At 32.4% G+C, this 15476-nt stretch overlaps 1 protein-coding gene across 3 annotated transcripts in view; it reads right to left on the bottom strand.

Moving 5' to 3' along the window:
- Nucleotides 1-708: 708 nt before the first annotated feature.
- Nucleotides 709-15476, bottom strand: part of LOC130653951 (tuberin-like) — a 36059-nt gene continuing 21291 nt past the window's right edge. For all 3 annotated transcript variants that reach the window (XM_057456447.1, XM_057456448.1, XM_057456449.1), the window contains 17 exons: nucleotides 14083-14169; nucleotides 13216-13264; nucleotides 12633-12758; nucleotides 12339-12412; nucleotides 11995-12265; nucleotides 11749-11895; nucleotides 10394-10579; nucleotides 9694-9939; nucleotides 8348-9116; nucleotides 6606-7913; nucleotides 5832-5908; nucleotides 5737-5755; nucleotides 4832-5166; nucleotides 4197-4470; nucleotides 3682-3821; nucleotides 3380-3547; nucleotides 709-1725 (listed from right to left, as the gene is read on the bottom strand). In XM_057456447.1, the coding sequence (XP_057312430.1) occupies nucleotides 1561-1725; nucleotides 3380-3547; nucleotides 3682-3821; nucleotides 4197-4470; nucleotides 4832-5166; nucleotides 5737-5755; nucleotides 5832-5908; nucleotides 6606-7913; nucleotides 8348-9116; nucleotides 9694-9939; nucleotides 10394-10579; nucleotides 11749-11895; nucleotides 11995-12265; nucleotides 12339-12412; nucleotides 12633-12758; nucleotides 13216-13264; nucleotides 14083-14169 (4441 nt within the window). In that variant the 3' untranslated portion in view covers nucleotides 709-1560. The remainder of the gene's footprint in view (nucleotides 1726-3379; nucleotides 3548-3681; nucleotides 3822-4196; nucleotides 4471-4831; nucleotides 5167-5736; nucleotides 5756-5831; nucleotides 5909-6605; nucleotides 7914-8347; nucleotides 9117-9693; nucleotides 9940-10393; nucleotides 10580-11748; nucleotides 11896-11994; nucleotides 12266-12338; nucleotides 12413-12632; nucleotides 12759-13215; nucleotides 13265-14082; nucleotides 14170-15476) is intronic.

Raw genomic sequence — 15476 nt, 5'->3', positions numbered from 1 at the left:
TAAACCATTTTAACGTATTCTTAAGGGTATTTCCAATCACGTATGTAGAGACAAAAAATTGGATCCCTGCAGTTAGACCAGCATAATTGTTGAGGGCCAGATTGTCATAAGTGTTTTAGATAGAGGAAGAATTGGGCTACCCAACGGTCCCAACATTACCCATATACGACTTTTACTTAGCAACCAATCGCAACTTAAGTTTTGGAAAGTTAATTATTTTTAACCAAAAATGGGTATTTTCAAAAACGGGTGCGTATTTTAAGGGCTAAAACACGCATGTAACACATGTGTTACATGCGTGTTTAACTGTATTTTTAGAGCTGCTAGCTGTTAATTTTCTTCTTTCTGGTAAAACTCGTGGGTTTTTTTAGTGCAGATGTTTTATAAAAAAAGACATCGTCAGCAGTGGGGAAGCATCGTCGCAGTATACAGAAAAAATACCCACCCTATGTGTTTTGATTGAGTTAAAAATTTCGACGTTCCTATGGTCAAGGTACCAAACAAAAAAACACCATGGCACCACGACTCCTGATACAAAACATGTGTTGCATAAATGTTCCCTTTTAGCAAAACCTTGCCAAAATAGACAAACTTTCCAAAAAGACATCACATGTGACTTAAAAATAATGAATTCACTATAACTAAATCGCATAAGGTTATATTAGTCATATGTATTAAACAATACCCTGTCCAAATAAAAACAAAAGGTTGAAAAAGCCACGAATAAACAATTTTTCTTCAAAATTACTAGTTGACACACGGTATAACAAATATAGAATTTTCCTTATTTACAATTAAAATTTTCCAGCAAATCACGACGCAAATTAAGTTTACAATCGCAAATCACTAATTACTGCCCATACCTTGTGCACTTGATACATATTTTTCGAGCTTTTCGACCTTTGCAGAAGATGATTTTACGAGTGTAAGAACTGGAAAATATACCCCATATTGCACAAGTTACAACATTCTCTTGAAATACACAAAAACGGTTGAAAAATATTTGAAAATTCAAAATTCTAAAAACATTGGAATTTTTTAAAACAAAAGATAAATAGCTGTGGCATATGCAGGGCAATGTTTATAATTTTATTTTAAAGTTTTTCGTGGAAATATAAAACCATAAACTATAAAATCATTACTACAGCGAATTATATTTGTTTTCGTTGGTTGACTGTTTAATATTGGAATTTGTTGACGCGACAAGAATTACAATGAAAACATTAATATTGCTTCTGTGAACAATGAATGGTAAGTATGCAAGACGGTCTAGAGAAGTTATAAGTAATGATATGAAACCATGGTCATCTAGTCTCCGCCCTGCAATTATTTTCAATCGTTTTAATTACATTTGAACATTAGAGTCATGCGAACTTGTTGAATTCAGCAGACAACGAACCAATAAACACACTCCATGTCACCAAAAAACAACATAGTATTTTTATATCGGTTGTTTATAAGCAAAAATTTAAACACGAAAAACTGGCCAATGAACGCAACGAAATTATACGCTTCTCGTTATCGGAGAATTAATTTTACACGTTAATCCATGCCCAATCATCAAGTATACAATGTAAAATCACACGCCAGGTCATGTCCGTTGCTATTAGTCTCAGTGGATTTTGCTTTATTTTTAATTCTGTGAATTTGTTTTAAGCGTTCCAACCAATTGGATGCGTACGCGTTAGTCGTCTGCTTCGAACTTTGCTCTGCCACGACAGCCATCTTGAAATAAAAAGTAATTGTTAACTATAAATAGGGGAGACAAGCTACTGTTACACTATACATAAGATATAGTTACACTATACATAAGATATAGTTACACTATACATAATATGAATCGCGGCTTTTTATTCTTCATCACTCACAGGATGACAAACAAATTAGGTTCATCAAGGAACGAAGACTAATTGGTAAACTAACGCACCGCCGTACACTAATTGGCAATAAAGCTTCAGCTTTCCCATGGAGAAACCACAAAATCGTTTGCTTTTTATGACCGTTTCCGTTTACGCAATTACATATAAAAAAAACATTTTTCGGATTGTTACAAGTAGTCTTTCTAAGTTTTCTTTACACGACAAATTTTCAGAGAATGACCGCCTTTGGATGTGGTTAAGTTGTCTGTTAGTAACATTGATTCAGTTAAACTATGAAAACACGCATGTAACTAAATACAACATTTCAACTATGATCCTAGACATTTAGTCAAATGTTAAAAAAGGTATGTTACTCATTTCGCGAGATCGTTGCAGTAATTAGGTGAAATAACAAACAAAACAATATAAAACAATAACAATTACATGACTCATGCTGTTCGATACAAACAAATAAACAAACAAACAAAGTTAAACAAATGACTAGAAACCTGGAAATTAAAGTTAATCACCTGTAATTTAAGTTATGGTAAATACGCCAGCTGTTTGTCAGAAAGGGAACTAATTTACAAAATGATAATATAGATGCAAACAAACAAAATAAACAAGCAAAAGCCACCTGCAAGCGTCTAGCTATAAAAAAAGATTTTCAGACTGGGTATTGAAACTTTTACGCAGTATGTTTAATCGGACTCAACTTATAAAAAGTTCGATTAAAAAATGAATGAAGTGAGTTCGATCTAAAACGTACTTTTCTGAGGTAAGCTTGATTTTAAAAAATGTTAGGTTAAGTTCGATGCAAAAAGCTTACGAGAAAATTTGATACAAAAGTTCTTTTATGCAAAAAGTTCGATCAAAAACTTTTGTGAAGAAAGTCCAATACAAAACTTTTGTGAAAAAAGTTTGATATAAAACTTTTGTGATAAAAGTTCGATCAAAAACTTTTGTAAAAAAAGTTTGATACAAAACTTTTGTGAAGAAAGCCCAATACAAAACTTTTATAAAAAAGGTTTAACACAAAACTTTTGTGAAAAAAATTTGATACAAAACTTTCGTGATAAAAGTTCGATACAAAACTTTTAAAACTTTGTTTCATTCCCAAAATTTGATAAATTTTACGAAAACTATTATCAAAGTTAAGAAGAAAAAAAATTAAAAGTATTAGCAAATTGAACAGGAAAATGATTAAACATACACATAAAAAAACGGGTACATTGATTAAATTTAACTTTAGAGTATTTTTACCACTGATCAAAAGTTCTCAAAGAAAGGTAAATTCGCATCCTTTCTTAGAAAGCAACACATAATAAAATTATGTAGGACGAAAACACCCGACGTGAGCTTTCTTAAATTATATTGACGTCGTGCTGGTTTTTAACATACATTAAAAGTAACTATAAACAGGAACAAAAGTTACACGGAAATTTTATATTTCATGTGAATACGTTTTTAAGATATTTAAATAAAAGTTTGGAGACCAATAGTTTAGGGAAGTAACTTACATTTGCATGAATCGCCAGCTGGCGTACCAACATAGCCAAATTTGTGTCTGAAACAACATAAGGTGCTCTGTTGCTGTCTTCATTACTTCCAGACTTTTTCCGAACGGTAACCATGTTGCTATCATATTCAAGTGGGCGTATGTGTACTTCTGCTATGTTGAACTGACCCTAAAATAAGCAAAAAATAAAATTTAAACACAAAACTACCATTTTACCATTCTCAAAAAATAATCTCTTATCTCAACAACCGCAAGTGTACCACACAAGATAGTATAGAAAATGATATTAAAAGACCTTTTTACCTTGATCGTACCAAAATTATAACCATGTTTGGAATCATCGTATACAATGGTCACAAAATCATTTCCAATGTGTAACTTTTTGGACACACATTGCGCATCTTTCTCCTTATATGGCATCAGGGTGGCAATATGAAATACAACTAAAATATATTTACAGAAAAAAAGATTACAAAATGATAGCGTTAAAAAATTAGCATAATAAAGCAAAAAACATACTTCACTACGTTATAAAGAAGAGATTGACACAAAGTATTCACAAATGCACAAATATACTGCAGGTACAAACTTGATAATTAAGAAAAACCACGGCATAATTATATATTTTGAGAATTCAGCATTTACGAGTTTGATATTCAACCAATCATTAATAATTTAATTCGCAAATATCAAAACTTTAAGGGTAGAATTAGGGTAGAGCTATTCAAAAAGAAGTAGGGTAGAGAATCTCTTCTTCTGGCTCCACTCATTATAAAAGAATCTGTTATTAAAGCTTATGTGATAATGGTTAAAGTTACCTTGCGTTGTGTCATCTTTCCAGATATAAGCAAATTTTCCATCCGCTCCAGTGCGATCCATCCCTGCTGTAAAACAACCGTTAGCCGAGCATTCTGTTAACTTTATTAAATCTCCCAGTCCTGCTATAAAGTCAGTATATCTTGTCGATCCAAATTCATTTGAGAGAATGTCAATTTCTGATTTTTCTTGACCACGTCCAACGTATATAACTCCAAACTTATGTGTGCTATAAGATGGGATTCGATCCAGAATTTTCATGGCTCGCTCGATAACCTAAAAATTTATCAATTGAAATGTTTAACTACCATTCAATTTCTGTGCACTATACATTCTAGAGTCACCATCCTTTTTGTAGTAGAAATTAAATGCAAGACTATGCTTACTATAAGAAAATTTCTGTTTAAACTCAAAACTTGTCGAATCAAAACTTCTTGAGATCACCCACAGCATTGTTTTGACAATTAAAAAGCAAAAAGAGGTTCGATTATAAATTAAAATAGACACATTAATAAACTTTTTTGTAAATGCCAGTTAAAACAAAAACAGTTTATAAATATTTTTAATTTTTTATAGGTAAGTATCTATTTGTTAGGCTCAAGCACTCCTTAAAAAAAACACTCTAAATAAAGGCTACCTCATTTTGTTCTAATAAAACAGGATTTTGATCCAAGTAGCAACCAAAGGGTGAGTAAAACAACTGTAAAAAGACAAAATTGGGACAGACAAAGTTGGGTCTCGTATTACTATCAGCAGTATACACCATATCAGGACGTGCGGTGGAGACTTTTGTTTCATTTGATGCAGTTGTTAATTCAGCTGGTGGTAACAACCCACTTTCTTTGTTGGTATCGTTGCTGTCATGTTTAGTTGATGGTTTTGATGCACTACGAGGACTGGACAAGGACTTCTTCAAGGGCTGTTTCTTTGGTATGGTAATGGCATTAACAAGGTCTGGTGAAAAAGAGCTTTCTAAAATAAAAGTAAAAATTTAATTGCAGCAAGTTTTAGAAGTAAACTGCGTATAATTCTTAATACACAATATTAATTAAAGTAAAATCTTAACATGTATTCTCCATATAATATTCTTCAAAAAATTATTCAGCTACATTAAATATCATGCAATGTTATTTTGGTACGGACCTACATAATTTTTGTGATTTCTTTTAACACTATACTTCTGGAAAATGATTGACAAATAAACAATATCCATATGACGAAAGACATGGCTGACAAGGTTGCAGCATGTTACCTACGATGCTCTGGTGTTCATTCTTAAAAAAGTTGCTAATAAGAAGCAAATGAAAGAAAAAAATAGGTATAATCTATAAGCGTGAATGCTTATAACCATACCAAGATTCAAATTGCTAAACAGAGATATTATGTGTTAAGGCTACACAGCGACATTAAGCCTGAACACCTTAACCAGTAAGAATAATATGTACATTACACACTGACTTAACAACATTAACATTCTCTGTTTTAAAAGGAGGTTCAATTAATGATCTGACCTTATTTTACAATGAACAAGCTAATTTTTACCTTCGGATTGCCTTTCTTCCTAAAACAAAAAAACAGTTAAATATAAATACTTGCCGAAGAGGAAAAACAAGTATAACACGTCATAAATGTGTTACCATTATTTTAATGTACTTCTCCATGGAACCTGTGCTGAATCTTCTTCGGTGTGATGAAGCAGTAGAAGAAGCAGTTGCTAAAACGAATACCCAATAAGAACTATATAGTTACCTCACAGTGCATAGTGCCAAATTGTTTTCCGAGCATTAAAAGCTTTTTAAAAAATAAAAACAAAAATATCAAAACGAAAAAAATATATGTTATACAGTAATGAAACGAAATACAAATCAAATCGTAAATTTTTTTTTCAAAATGTTTTTTGTAAATTTCAATTAAAGGCGGGAATAATTAAAACTTTTTTGATGAAATAGATTATAATCGAGTAAAATTAAAATAAAAGTTAATTTACCGTGCCTTTTACATAATAAATTAAGTTATAGTATATTTTGACAAAGCAGTTTTATAAAATACGGAAAGTTTAGAGAGATGTGAGACAAAAAACTCAAAATTGCATGTCACAGACAGACAAAAACCTTTGTTTACATATACTAGAGCTATGTGTTTAAAATGTTTGTTTTGATAACATTCGAAATTATTTTCGAAATCAAACATTTGTCGTTTTTTCTCTCACTAAACAGACTCCTAGAAATTTTGCGCCATCATATTTTACATGTTAAATATGAGACATGATATTTACATCTCTCCTCTTAGCCAATGAGGTTGGAGATACTTTTTGTGTTAACGATGAAATATACAGAGGTGCTACTAGTTTACTAAATTGTACTAAATACTAAAGAATAAAACAAACAAACAAAAAAACATATTCTACTTACATAGTTTTTTCTTGATTTTAGATGTATTCAGACTGGATGCTAGAAGGCTAAGTTCAGACAATGGTGTTTTTGAAAACTTTTCTTTATTCTCCAGTTTCATTACCCACGATGTATTACCAGTTGGTCTACGAATATAAATTTCTGCCCATCCACTACAGGAACATTGACACCTACTCTTAGGTAACTCGTAAGATTTTTCAACGTAGTTTCGCTTATACTGTTCGAATGGTTCATTCGTTTTTTTGGTTGGAAAAACTTTGGATATCTCTATCGCTGGAGGCTTTTTTACTTCTACAGGTGTCTTAATAGTAGCATCAGTAATCGTTGATGTTTTAAGTGAGCGAGTTCCGATCTCATCATTGCCATCAACTGGTTCCTCCGTTACCTCCTGCTGTAAATCAAAAATATTTTCAGCATAGTATTCACTATCACTGCTATCATCATCGTCTTCGTCATCAAAATTGTCAGACATCAACACTTTTGATGCCTGACGGCTGAACAGAAGTTGTTCCGATGGCGAAAACACGTGGTTGCTTGCACTGGTGGGTTCAACAAGATGCTGTGTCAGTTTGGCTACAAGAGGAGTAGGTTCGTAACCCTCTTCTTCGCATGACACTCCATCGTCAAGTATTTCTGAGCTAGCAGTAATAAAGCGCTCAGGATCATTTTCAATTTCACTGCACACGTTAGATTGCTTGGAAAAGTTATCTTTAGGTGCATCAGTTCCAATTTCTTCTTCAACAACATCAGGAGGGTTTTCAGAGTTATTGGAAGGACTGTTAACCTCCTTATTTACCGTAGTTGCTGTTTCTTGATCGTTTTTCGGTTCGTTACACTTTATTAATGAGCATGCACAATCTTCAGTATTTGTAGAACTTGTTGTCACAGTAACGAGCATATTGCCTGCCAACCAAGTGTGTGATATGCCTTTCGACAGAAGGAATTCAACCATAGGGGAACGCTTTGGCTCGGACAGATGTGTTGAGAATGAGTACCTAGCCATCATATCAAGACACACATCAGACATATCTTCGTGAAACTTTTTTACGTCGTCATCGCTGTTATGTTCAGATTTATTCTGCTCGATGTTAAGCAGGCCTGACTTTAAGGCTTTCGCTATAAGTGTAACGAAGCCTTTCCTAAAGGTCAGTCTACACCTTGTAAACCAATCTGCAATCACTTGATGAGCAAGGGTGACGATGTATAGACCGTACTTGTATGAGTCAGTGTAAGACAATGCCATGGCAAATATACTCATGTATTGTTCTTCAACAAAGTTTACATAAAGACTTGGTATTTCTTTAAGAGCTAAAATAAATCCACTGCCAGAATAATAAGGAAGAAAAGATGGTGGAAGAAAAGAATGCGGAATTAATTTTTGCGAAATTGCCTTGACTTGCCGCATTTCTTAAAGAAGGACGGGCATCGGCATCTTTTATTTCGCATTTTACCTTATTTCCAGCTCGATACTACTTATCCTGTGAATTCCGTTTAAAATCAACTTTGAAACAAATAATATAACTAAACCAATAGTTATTATGGCAGTTCCTATTTTTTTGGAAACCTTAATTACGCAATCTTAATAAAAATGTGCGTGTTTGGAAATTTATTTGTACAATCCTCAAGTTCCTATCTGCAAACTTTTTAATTTCGCAACCTTCCTTCTGCAAACAATTTCTTCCAAAACTTAAGTAATCATAATGACAAAAACAACAATAGCAAAAGCAAAAACCAGGACTTACTTGATAGAAACTCCAAAACAGGGATCGACATAACAACAGTCGCAGAAATTTGAGATAATCTAACCAAAATTTGTGGTAGCAACCTCACCATGACAGGTTGCATTTCCAATGTACATATGGTTAAACAGGACACACATGTATGCGCACAGTACGTGTTTAAACCAAACTCTAAACATTTGACTAAATCTCGTTGTCTTTCGCGAGATATTAAGTTATGATACGTAGCTATCACTGACAAAATGGGAAAGATTAAGTTTCGCAATTCTGATATTGCCATATTTGGAGGGCAGTTAAAGACTTTGTTCAAGTACATTTTATCACTCACCATGGTGCAAAGAGCAGCACAAAGCTTACTCATGTTACATCGACAGTAAACAAATAAATTCTTGTTTTGCAATTGCTGCGAAAGGTTTTTTAAAACATACTCCAACACCATCCAATCAAGTTCGTTTTTTAAACACTTTAATATAATCTCAAATGCATTTTGGAAATCACAGTCAATCAACCAAAAATCCCCACAGCCTGCCACATCTTCTACACTTGGTTTAAAAATAGCATGCACTGAGTACTTCACGTTTTCTTCGTGGTTACTGATTCCAATAAAATGACGTTCGTTAGCTCTTACTGACAATAACAAGGTGAATATTCTTTTTCTAATGACACCACCAGTGAATGCAGATACATTAAACGTATAGTGTTGATCAATGTGGTTGACCAAAATATTAAAAATATTCACCACGTAATTATTGTGCGGTTCAAACAATTTCTCCTAAAATAAAATAATCAAATTTATATGCTGCAAAAATCAACATAGCTCTTTACCATTTTTAGCGCACATTTTTCCAGAGGCAAGCAGTTAAGGTAATTTCAACTCCTTGTTCACATCAAAATTATAAAAGAATTAGGGAAATTTAATAAAGTTTTTGAAAGAGATTTTGATGCGAAAAGAAAGGAGAAATAAGGAGATTTCCATTCCTATTTTTATAGTTACTAAGGAAAAAGTTACTCTGTTACAAGACGAAAACATAACAAGCTGGTGCAAAACCAAGGTGTAACATATATGGATATATCTCTTTTTTACTTCTTCCATAAACATTTGCAGAGCAGGTAAAACAATACACAGGAGACAATTTTCAAAAACTACAAGAAATGTGCACAATTTTACTTGGGTATCAAATTTTCTTGCAGAGTAATGAGGAATAATCTGAATTTTTTAGAATTGGAAATCTTCAATTTGTAGGGAGCCTGGTGTGGGGACCTAGTCATGAAACACTGGCATAGTATTTACTTGAAGAAATGTAAAACATCAAGCAAAACCTTGCATTAACATAGATAAAAATACTCACTTTAAATGCTTTTATAAGAGCATCAATAGCGATTTCAATATCTTGTAAGTTATCTCGTGGATTGACATCAGCAGTTGAATTTAGTAACTTTTCAAAAACACTCAGTACTTCTGGGTACTTATCTGAACTGCACATATTAATAACATCAGAAAGCAACTGAGAGGTAACAATTAAAACTTCCTTGTTCTTCTCAGCAGCAATGCTGCTTGCGATAAAATCAGTCAAGACAAGGTTAAGAATCTCGTCCTAGAAACAGAAATGTATCTACTATTAGAAACAACAAATTTGGCCCAACAGAAGGTTTTTGGGCAGTTTCGAAAATTTACAAAAAACATCCATTAGCAACTTCTGTATATGCGTTAGTATGCGAAACAGTGTTTAGCCAAAAAAAAGTCATGTTGATGTCAGCAACAATTAGCACAGGTTAAGAGTTTGGATTTAACTATATAATCGCAAATCGTAAGTCCGTCGTGAATATTGACAATTGATCTTTGACAAATTTCTAATCTAATATAGAAAAATTCTACTTGTGGTGACGGACTTCAAAATTTGCGCTCATGTGTCAACATCTTTTTTACTGACTGTGGATTAAGTGGTAAAAATTTAAACATGAAAAACATATGGAATAAATAATGTCATAAACATGAAAATTTCTATTTGTAAATGTTCAACATTGGCATGAAAAAACGTATATAGTAACCTCGTATTTGTATCTATACAGCGAAAACACCGAAGCTGAGAGATTTAAAACCTTTATGCGGATCGATGATCTTTCTTCGTTTTTGTAATATCTTTCCAAGACTGATTGAAATAAATCTAGCCAATCATCGTTCGACGGTTTGATAAGCTCCTGGTAGTATGTTAAAAGGGAAATGACAGACTGTTCCTGAAACAAGTAAAAACTCATGACAGCTTATGACGGTTTTATTCAGGTTTTAGTAAATATCACACATTTTTTTTCATTATGCTCTTCGTAATCATGATCATTTTACTCTTAGTCCTAACATTTCAAGCAAATGAGATAAACATTATAGTCACATCATTTTGCACCCTTGCATAACTGCGTTTTAATTTTCTTTTTCAGACGCGCTCTGTTCGTTAAGAAGGTATGTATTTGTTTAATCGCTTTTTACACTTTTTAAGTGTAAAAAATAGAAAGAAAAAAATAGATATAAATTAATTTGTTCAATAATTTTGTTATATAAATTACAATTGGAAAAAAATACATGCCGGTTATTAACCCAATTAACGCAATTAGGCTTTGGTAATTTTGTCTTTTCACACCCAAATCTCTTGTACTTATGAACAGCAGCTACATTCATGTATGTATTTTTTTACGTAAGAGCGTACGTAATGGGAGAATGTTTATCCATTCTCATAGGTTGCGTAAAAATTTAACGTAACATGTGACACAAGTTACGTAAAACGTCCGCTTTACTGAATATTTCACGTCAAATAACACTAACAAGTGAAGTTTGGCAAGTTCAAATGGCGTGAATCTGGTGTGAAATGGCCTATGTAATTACTTGCGGGGTCAAACTTGTCTGAATATTTTTTGTTAGGGATTGCAGACAGCAATGTTTTGAGGGGATATCCATATTTCAAGGTTTTCAAGGTTTTCACCAGAGAATCGATATTAATAAGGTCAACTCGTCTAATGGTTTTCAAGGTCTGGAAGACACCCAGGTGTGGCTACAGGTTAATTCCATCCTGCCTGCATAAAAAACTCATGTTATGTTAACTTTTTTTGCAGAAATCAGCCTTATTTTAATCAAGCTTAAAAATTTAATTTGTGGTTTTATTTTAAAATGTATATAGCATTATGCAAATTGATTGAAAAAAATAAACAAAACATGCCTGTTCTGAATATAATTGACAAAAAATATCGCAGCGGTGACAAAAAATGACATTTATAGTTTAGACTTCACAATACTGTTCTCGCACGATAATGTTGTTCTTACAAAACAAAAAATCACAACGGATGGACGGATAATGCATGAATTATATCAAACACTGCTGCGATATGGTAAATAAAAATTAGAAATTAAAACTTACTGGTCTCGTCTTTGAACAACTGGCTATAATACTAAAAAATCTTTCAGAAGATCCATAAAATTTATTTTCCGCATAGAGCTGTTCAATGTTTGTTAATAAAGAGTGAACAATGGTTTCCAATGACTCACTTTCCTCAGTGTTTGAATGCTAAGTGAAAAAATACAATTAAAATATAAAAAAACAATGCTGAGTGTAAAACTAAATCACATTAAATGTTAAAAATAGAGGCACTTTAAAAGTCCTTGCCTGCAGAAGTCGTAGAAGTGCCTCCAAAATGTCTAATATAATATCCCATGATATTATTTCCTGTTCACCACCAAACTTTTTCACTAGGCGTTGCATCGATAAACTCACTTCATGTGCAACAAGAACATTATTTGACTGCAGTGACATTTTAAATGATGGTAAAACATGAATTGGGTAGAAGCGGAGAGAAGAGACTTTTTTAGATCCCCAAATACTCATACCAATGAAGAACACAGCACCACGGAGAAGAATAATGTCAAGAATATTGTTGCTAAATAATATTAAACAGTATTTTTGTATTTCTGCTTAATAGTTTAATAGCTTTTTCAAAAATTGTTGCATACTTATCTTCCAGAATTTGACACATAATAAGAATCGCAGTGTGGCCAATTTTTGTTCCAAGCAAGTTCCTCATGAGCTAGATATATAAAAGAGATATAACTTTCATTTAGTTTGGAATATTTATGTGTGATAATCCAGATACTCGCTGGTCAATAAATGTTGCAGATACGTAATGTGATGCTCAAAAAATTGCATATAAAAGCATTAACACCATCAGGTCAATAAGAATAATGCCCCTTTTATCTGTGAATTAAATGATTGTGTAACAATGGGAAGCAAAGGTTTATTTTATATACCTTCCAGCTTAGTTGGCAGAATTTTTCAATATTGACAGTACGGCACAACATAACAATCAGTGGGAACAATCCTTCAGGCGGCAGACCTCCATAACGAACCGTGGCATCAAGAAAAAGCAGGCAGCTCTAAAGTAACATAAAGTAGTCTTTTAAGTACATGTAAGTGGAGCTAAAGCCCGATATGCTAAAGATATTTCCAATTTGAGTCTTAAATTATGCCTAAAGTATGCTTAACTTTAAAACTAATGTTTATGGTCAGATTTAAATTCAAAATTATTTCATGTAAAATGCAGCTTTTTCTTATCATTAACCTCAACCAAATATTTTTTTTACGCTCTCCTTTGCGTAACAGTATTCTTTGCACTTAATTTGGGAAGAAATGAAAATAAGGGGAAAATTCTCCAGCTTGGAAATATGCTTATTTTTTAAGTGTCTGACCTTAAGTATGCTAAAAGCTTTATGCTCATAAAAGGAGTGTATACCAAATAAAATAAGTATTTAGTTTGCTTCTTGCTTATTTTCACTGAAAACATTCTTATTGTATCAGAACTTATTACATATTATCAATTGTAAAAAATCTTACTTCAATTTCTTGTTCACCATTTGCATTGCTGCAGAAATCACAAGTTTTTCTAAACCAAGCAGAATGCATTTAAAGTTTTGACAATAAGACCACAAGCTTAGGGTTTTGTAAGACTTAATAAATTTCATTACAATCATTTCATTGGCACAATTTCATTCCACTAAAGAACAAATAAAAACGTTTAGTAAATTATTATTGTACTCAGGTCTCTTAGCCTTAAAACAATCCCTGTTTACATAATCAATTTATTCCCCAGATACAGAGCTAACTTTCCAAAGATGACAAATAAATCACTTTAAACATGTCAGAACTGAACATAATATTATTTTAGAGACTAGTTATTTTTAACTTCTGAGAAAATCTAACCGTCATACATATTCACATCCTTAGATTTGTGGCATCCTTAACACATAATTTCCTCCATCCCCTTAGGCCCTTAGGCTTCACCCCCAGGCAAAACTTAAACTGTTTCCCTCTAGACCTATAGCTTCCTGGACCCCTCAGCCCCTCAAGCAAAGTTTTTTTCCTGGAAATTGACGACAATGCCATTTCCTCAGGTTTCAATTATGGTTAAGTCACCAACCCATCCCCTCCTTTCAGCAGACTGTGGAGACGCAATTATGTAACACCAATGGAGCGAATTAGCTACCACTGTTGGAATGTTTTGATCTAATATTTTTCAAGCGACTCTATGAAAGAGCTTAAAGAGACGATAAAGATTTAGAATATAGTAAAAAGACAGTGTAAGAAAATTCCAGTTCCCTGATTTGCACCTTAAGTGCATATCCTAGGCACCGCTATTCCTGTTGCTTGAAAAATGTTAGATTAATACATTTGAGCAAACGCAATATTTCAATTTATACTTACTCAACTAATGAGCAAATGATGTCTTTATCCAAGAAACTTGAGTTATAATGAACAATGTTTACCAATAAATGAAGAAATTCAACAGAACTATGAAAAACAAAAAAAAATTCATGCAAAAAACATAAAAAGAAAAGCCTGATCTAAATCCAGACCTATTAAGAAGAGAAGCATCCAACTCCATTTTACAATTTTTGACAAAAGCTGAAAAATTTTCTAATGGTACTGAGTCATAAGATACCTAAGTAATATGCAACTTAAAGTATTAAAATCAGACTTTTAATTGTTTTCAAACATAACAAACTGAAGTTAAAAATGCTTTAATAAGACACTTATTTATTTGTTTGTTGATTCTTGGGAGGAAACATGGGATCTAATGAATTATTGAAAACTTATTGAAATTATTGAAAACAACAAGGTTTGGACAGGTAACTGTCTGATAATAAACCTTTGAATGACAGCTATAATCCACATCATATATTATTCTGTCTTAAAAAGTGCATTTAATTCCACAATATCTAAATAATTCTTATAAATGTTATACAAAGCAAAACTGCTTGCTTAATTGGTTGCAAAATCAACATTGCTTTGAATGCTGATTTTATGTTTTATTTTTATAAAAGTTTGATTTTTACAGAAAGTAAAAATTAATAACATTAATGCCTGTGTTTTCGATCTCTATTATATATATTGGCAAGGCACAGTCAAGAGGAATATTTTCTTACTAAAAACAAAATCAAACAATGGTTTTAGTACTCCAGTAAAGTAGATTTAAATGGTGTAAGTTTATCGTGATAAGCTTTAAATGCTTGTACCTGAATACGCTAGAGTCAGCAACTCGAAAAAGAAGTTCAAGATTTTTACGCCTATTTAGCTTTTTATGACAAAAAGTAACGCTATTTTATCAAACATTTATCAGGCTTTCAGAAAATATGTACTTTTAGATAAATTTATTTTGCAGGTTAGGAAATATAGCTATGGGTAACACTGGTAATAGGTGTTTTATGTATCCTTAAAATCTTTTCTTTACATAGATATTTATACTAACTTTATCTTTTCCACACAATTAGGCTCGACATAATAACAAACAACCCCAAACCAATTCAATTAGTATAACTTATTTATCTTATTAGTTACCTAACTGAGCTGCCATTGACCGTGTAAATCTAGTACAAATAGAAAATGTGGTGATGCTTTTTCTAGATCCTCAATAAATGTGAGGAGATGGTTGAATCTCATTAAATTCAGGCAAAAGACATTGGGCTTTATATTTTTCCGAAACAACTTTGAGACTTAGTGCTTTGAAGGAGAGATTGTCTTTCATATTACATAGTAGCCAAAAAATTTTCTCTTTAACATTTCTTTTAGTTTATAGCTATAGTTTATAGCTATTCATG

The sequence above is a fragment of the Hydractinia symbiolongicarpus genome, chromosome 8 (genome assembly GCF_029227915.1).
Source record: "Hydractinia symbiolongicarpus strain clone_291-10 chromosome 8, HSymV2.1, whole genome shotgun sequence".
NCBI classification, from domain to species: domain Eukaryota; kingdom Metazoa; phylum Cnidaria; class Hydrozoa; order Anthoathecata; family Hydractiniidae; genus Hydractinia; species Hydractinia symbiolongicarpus.
This window is presented reverse-complemented; position numbering and strand designations above follow the sequence as displayed.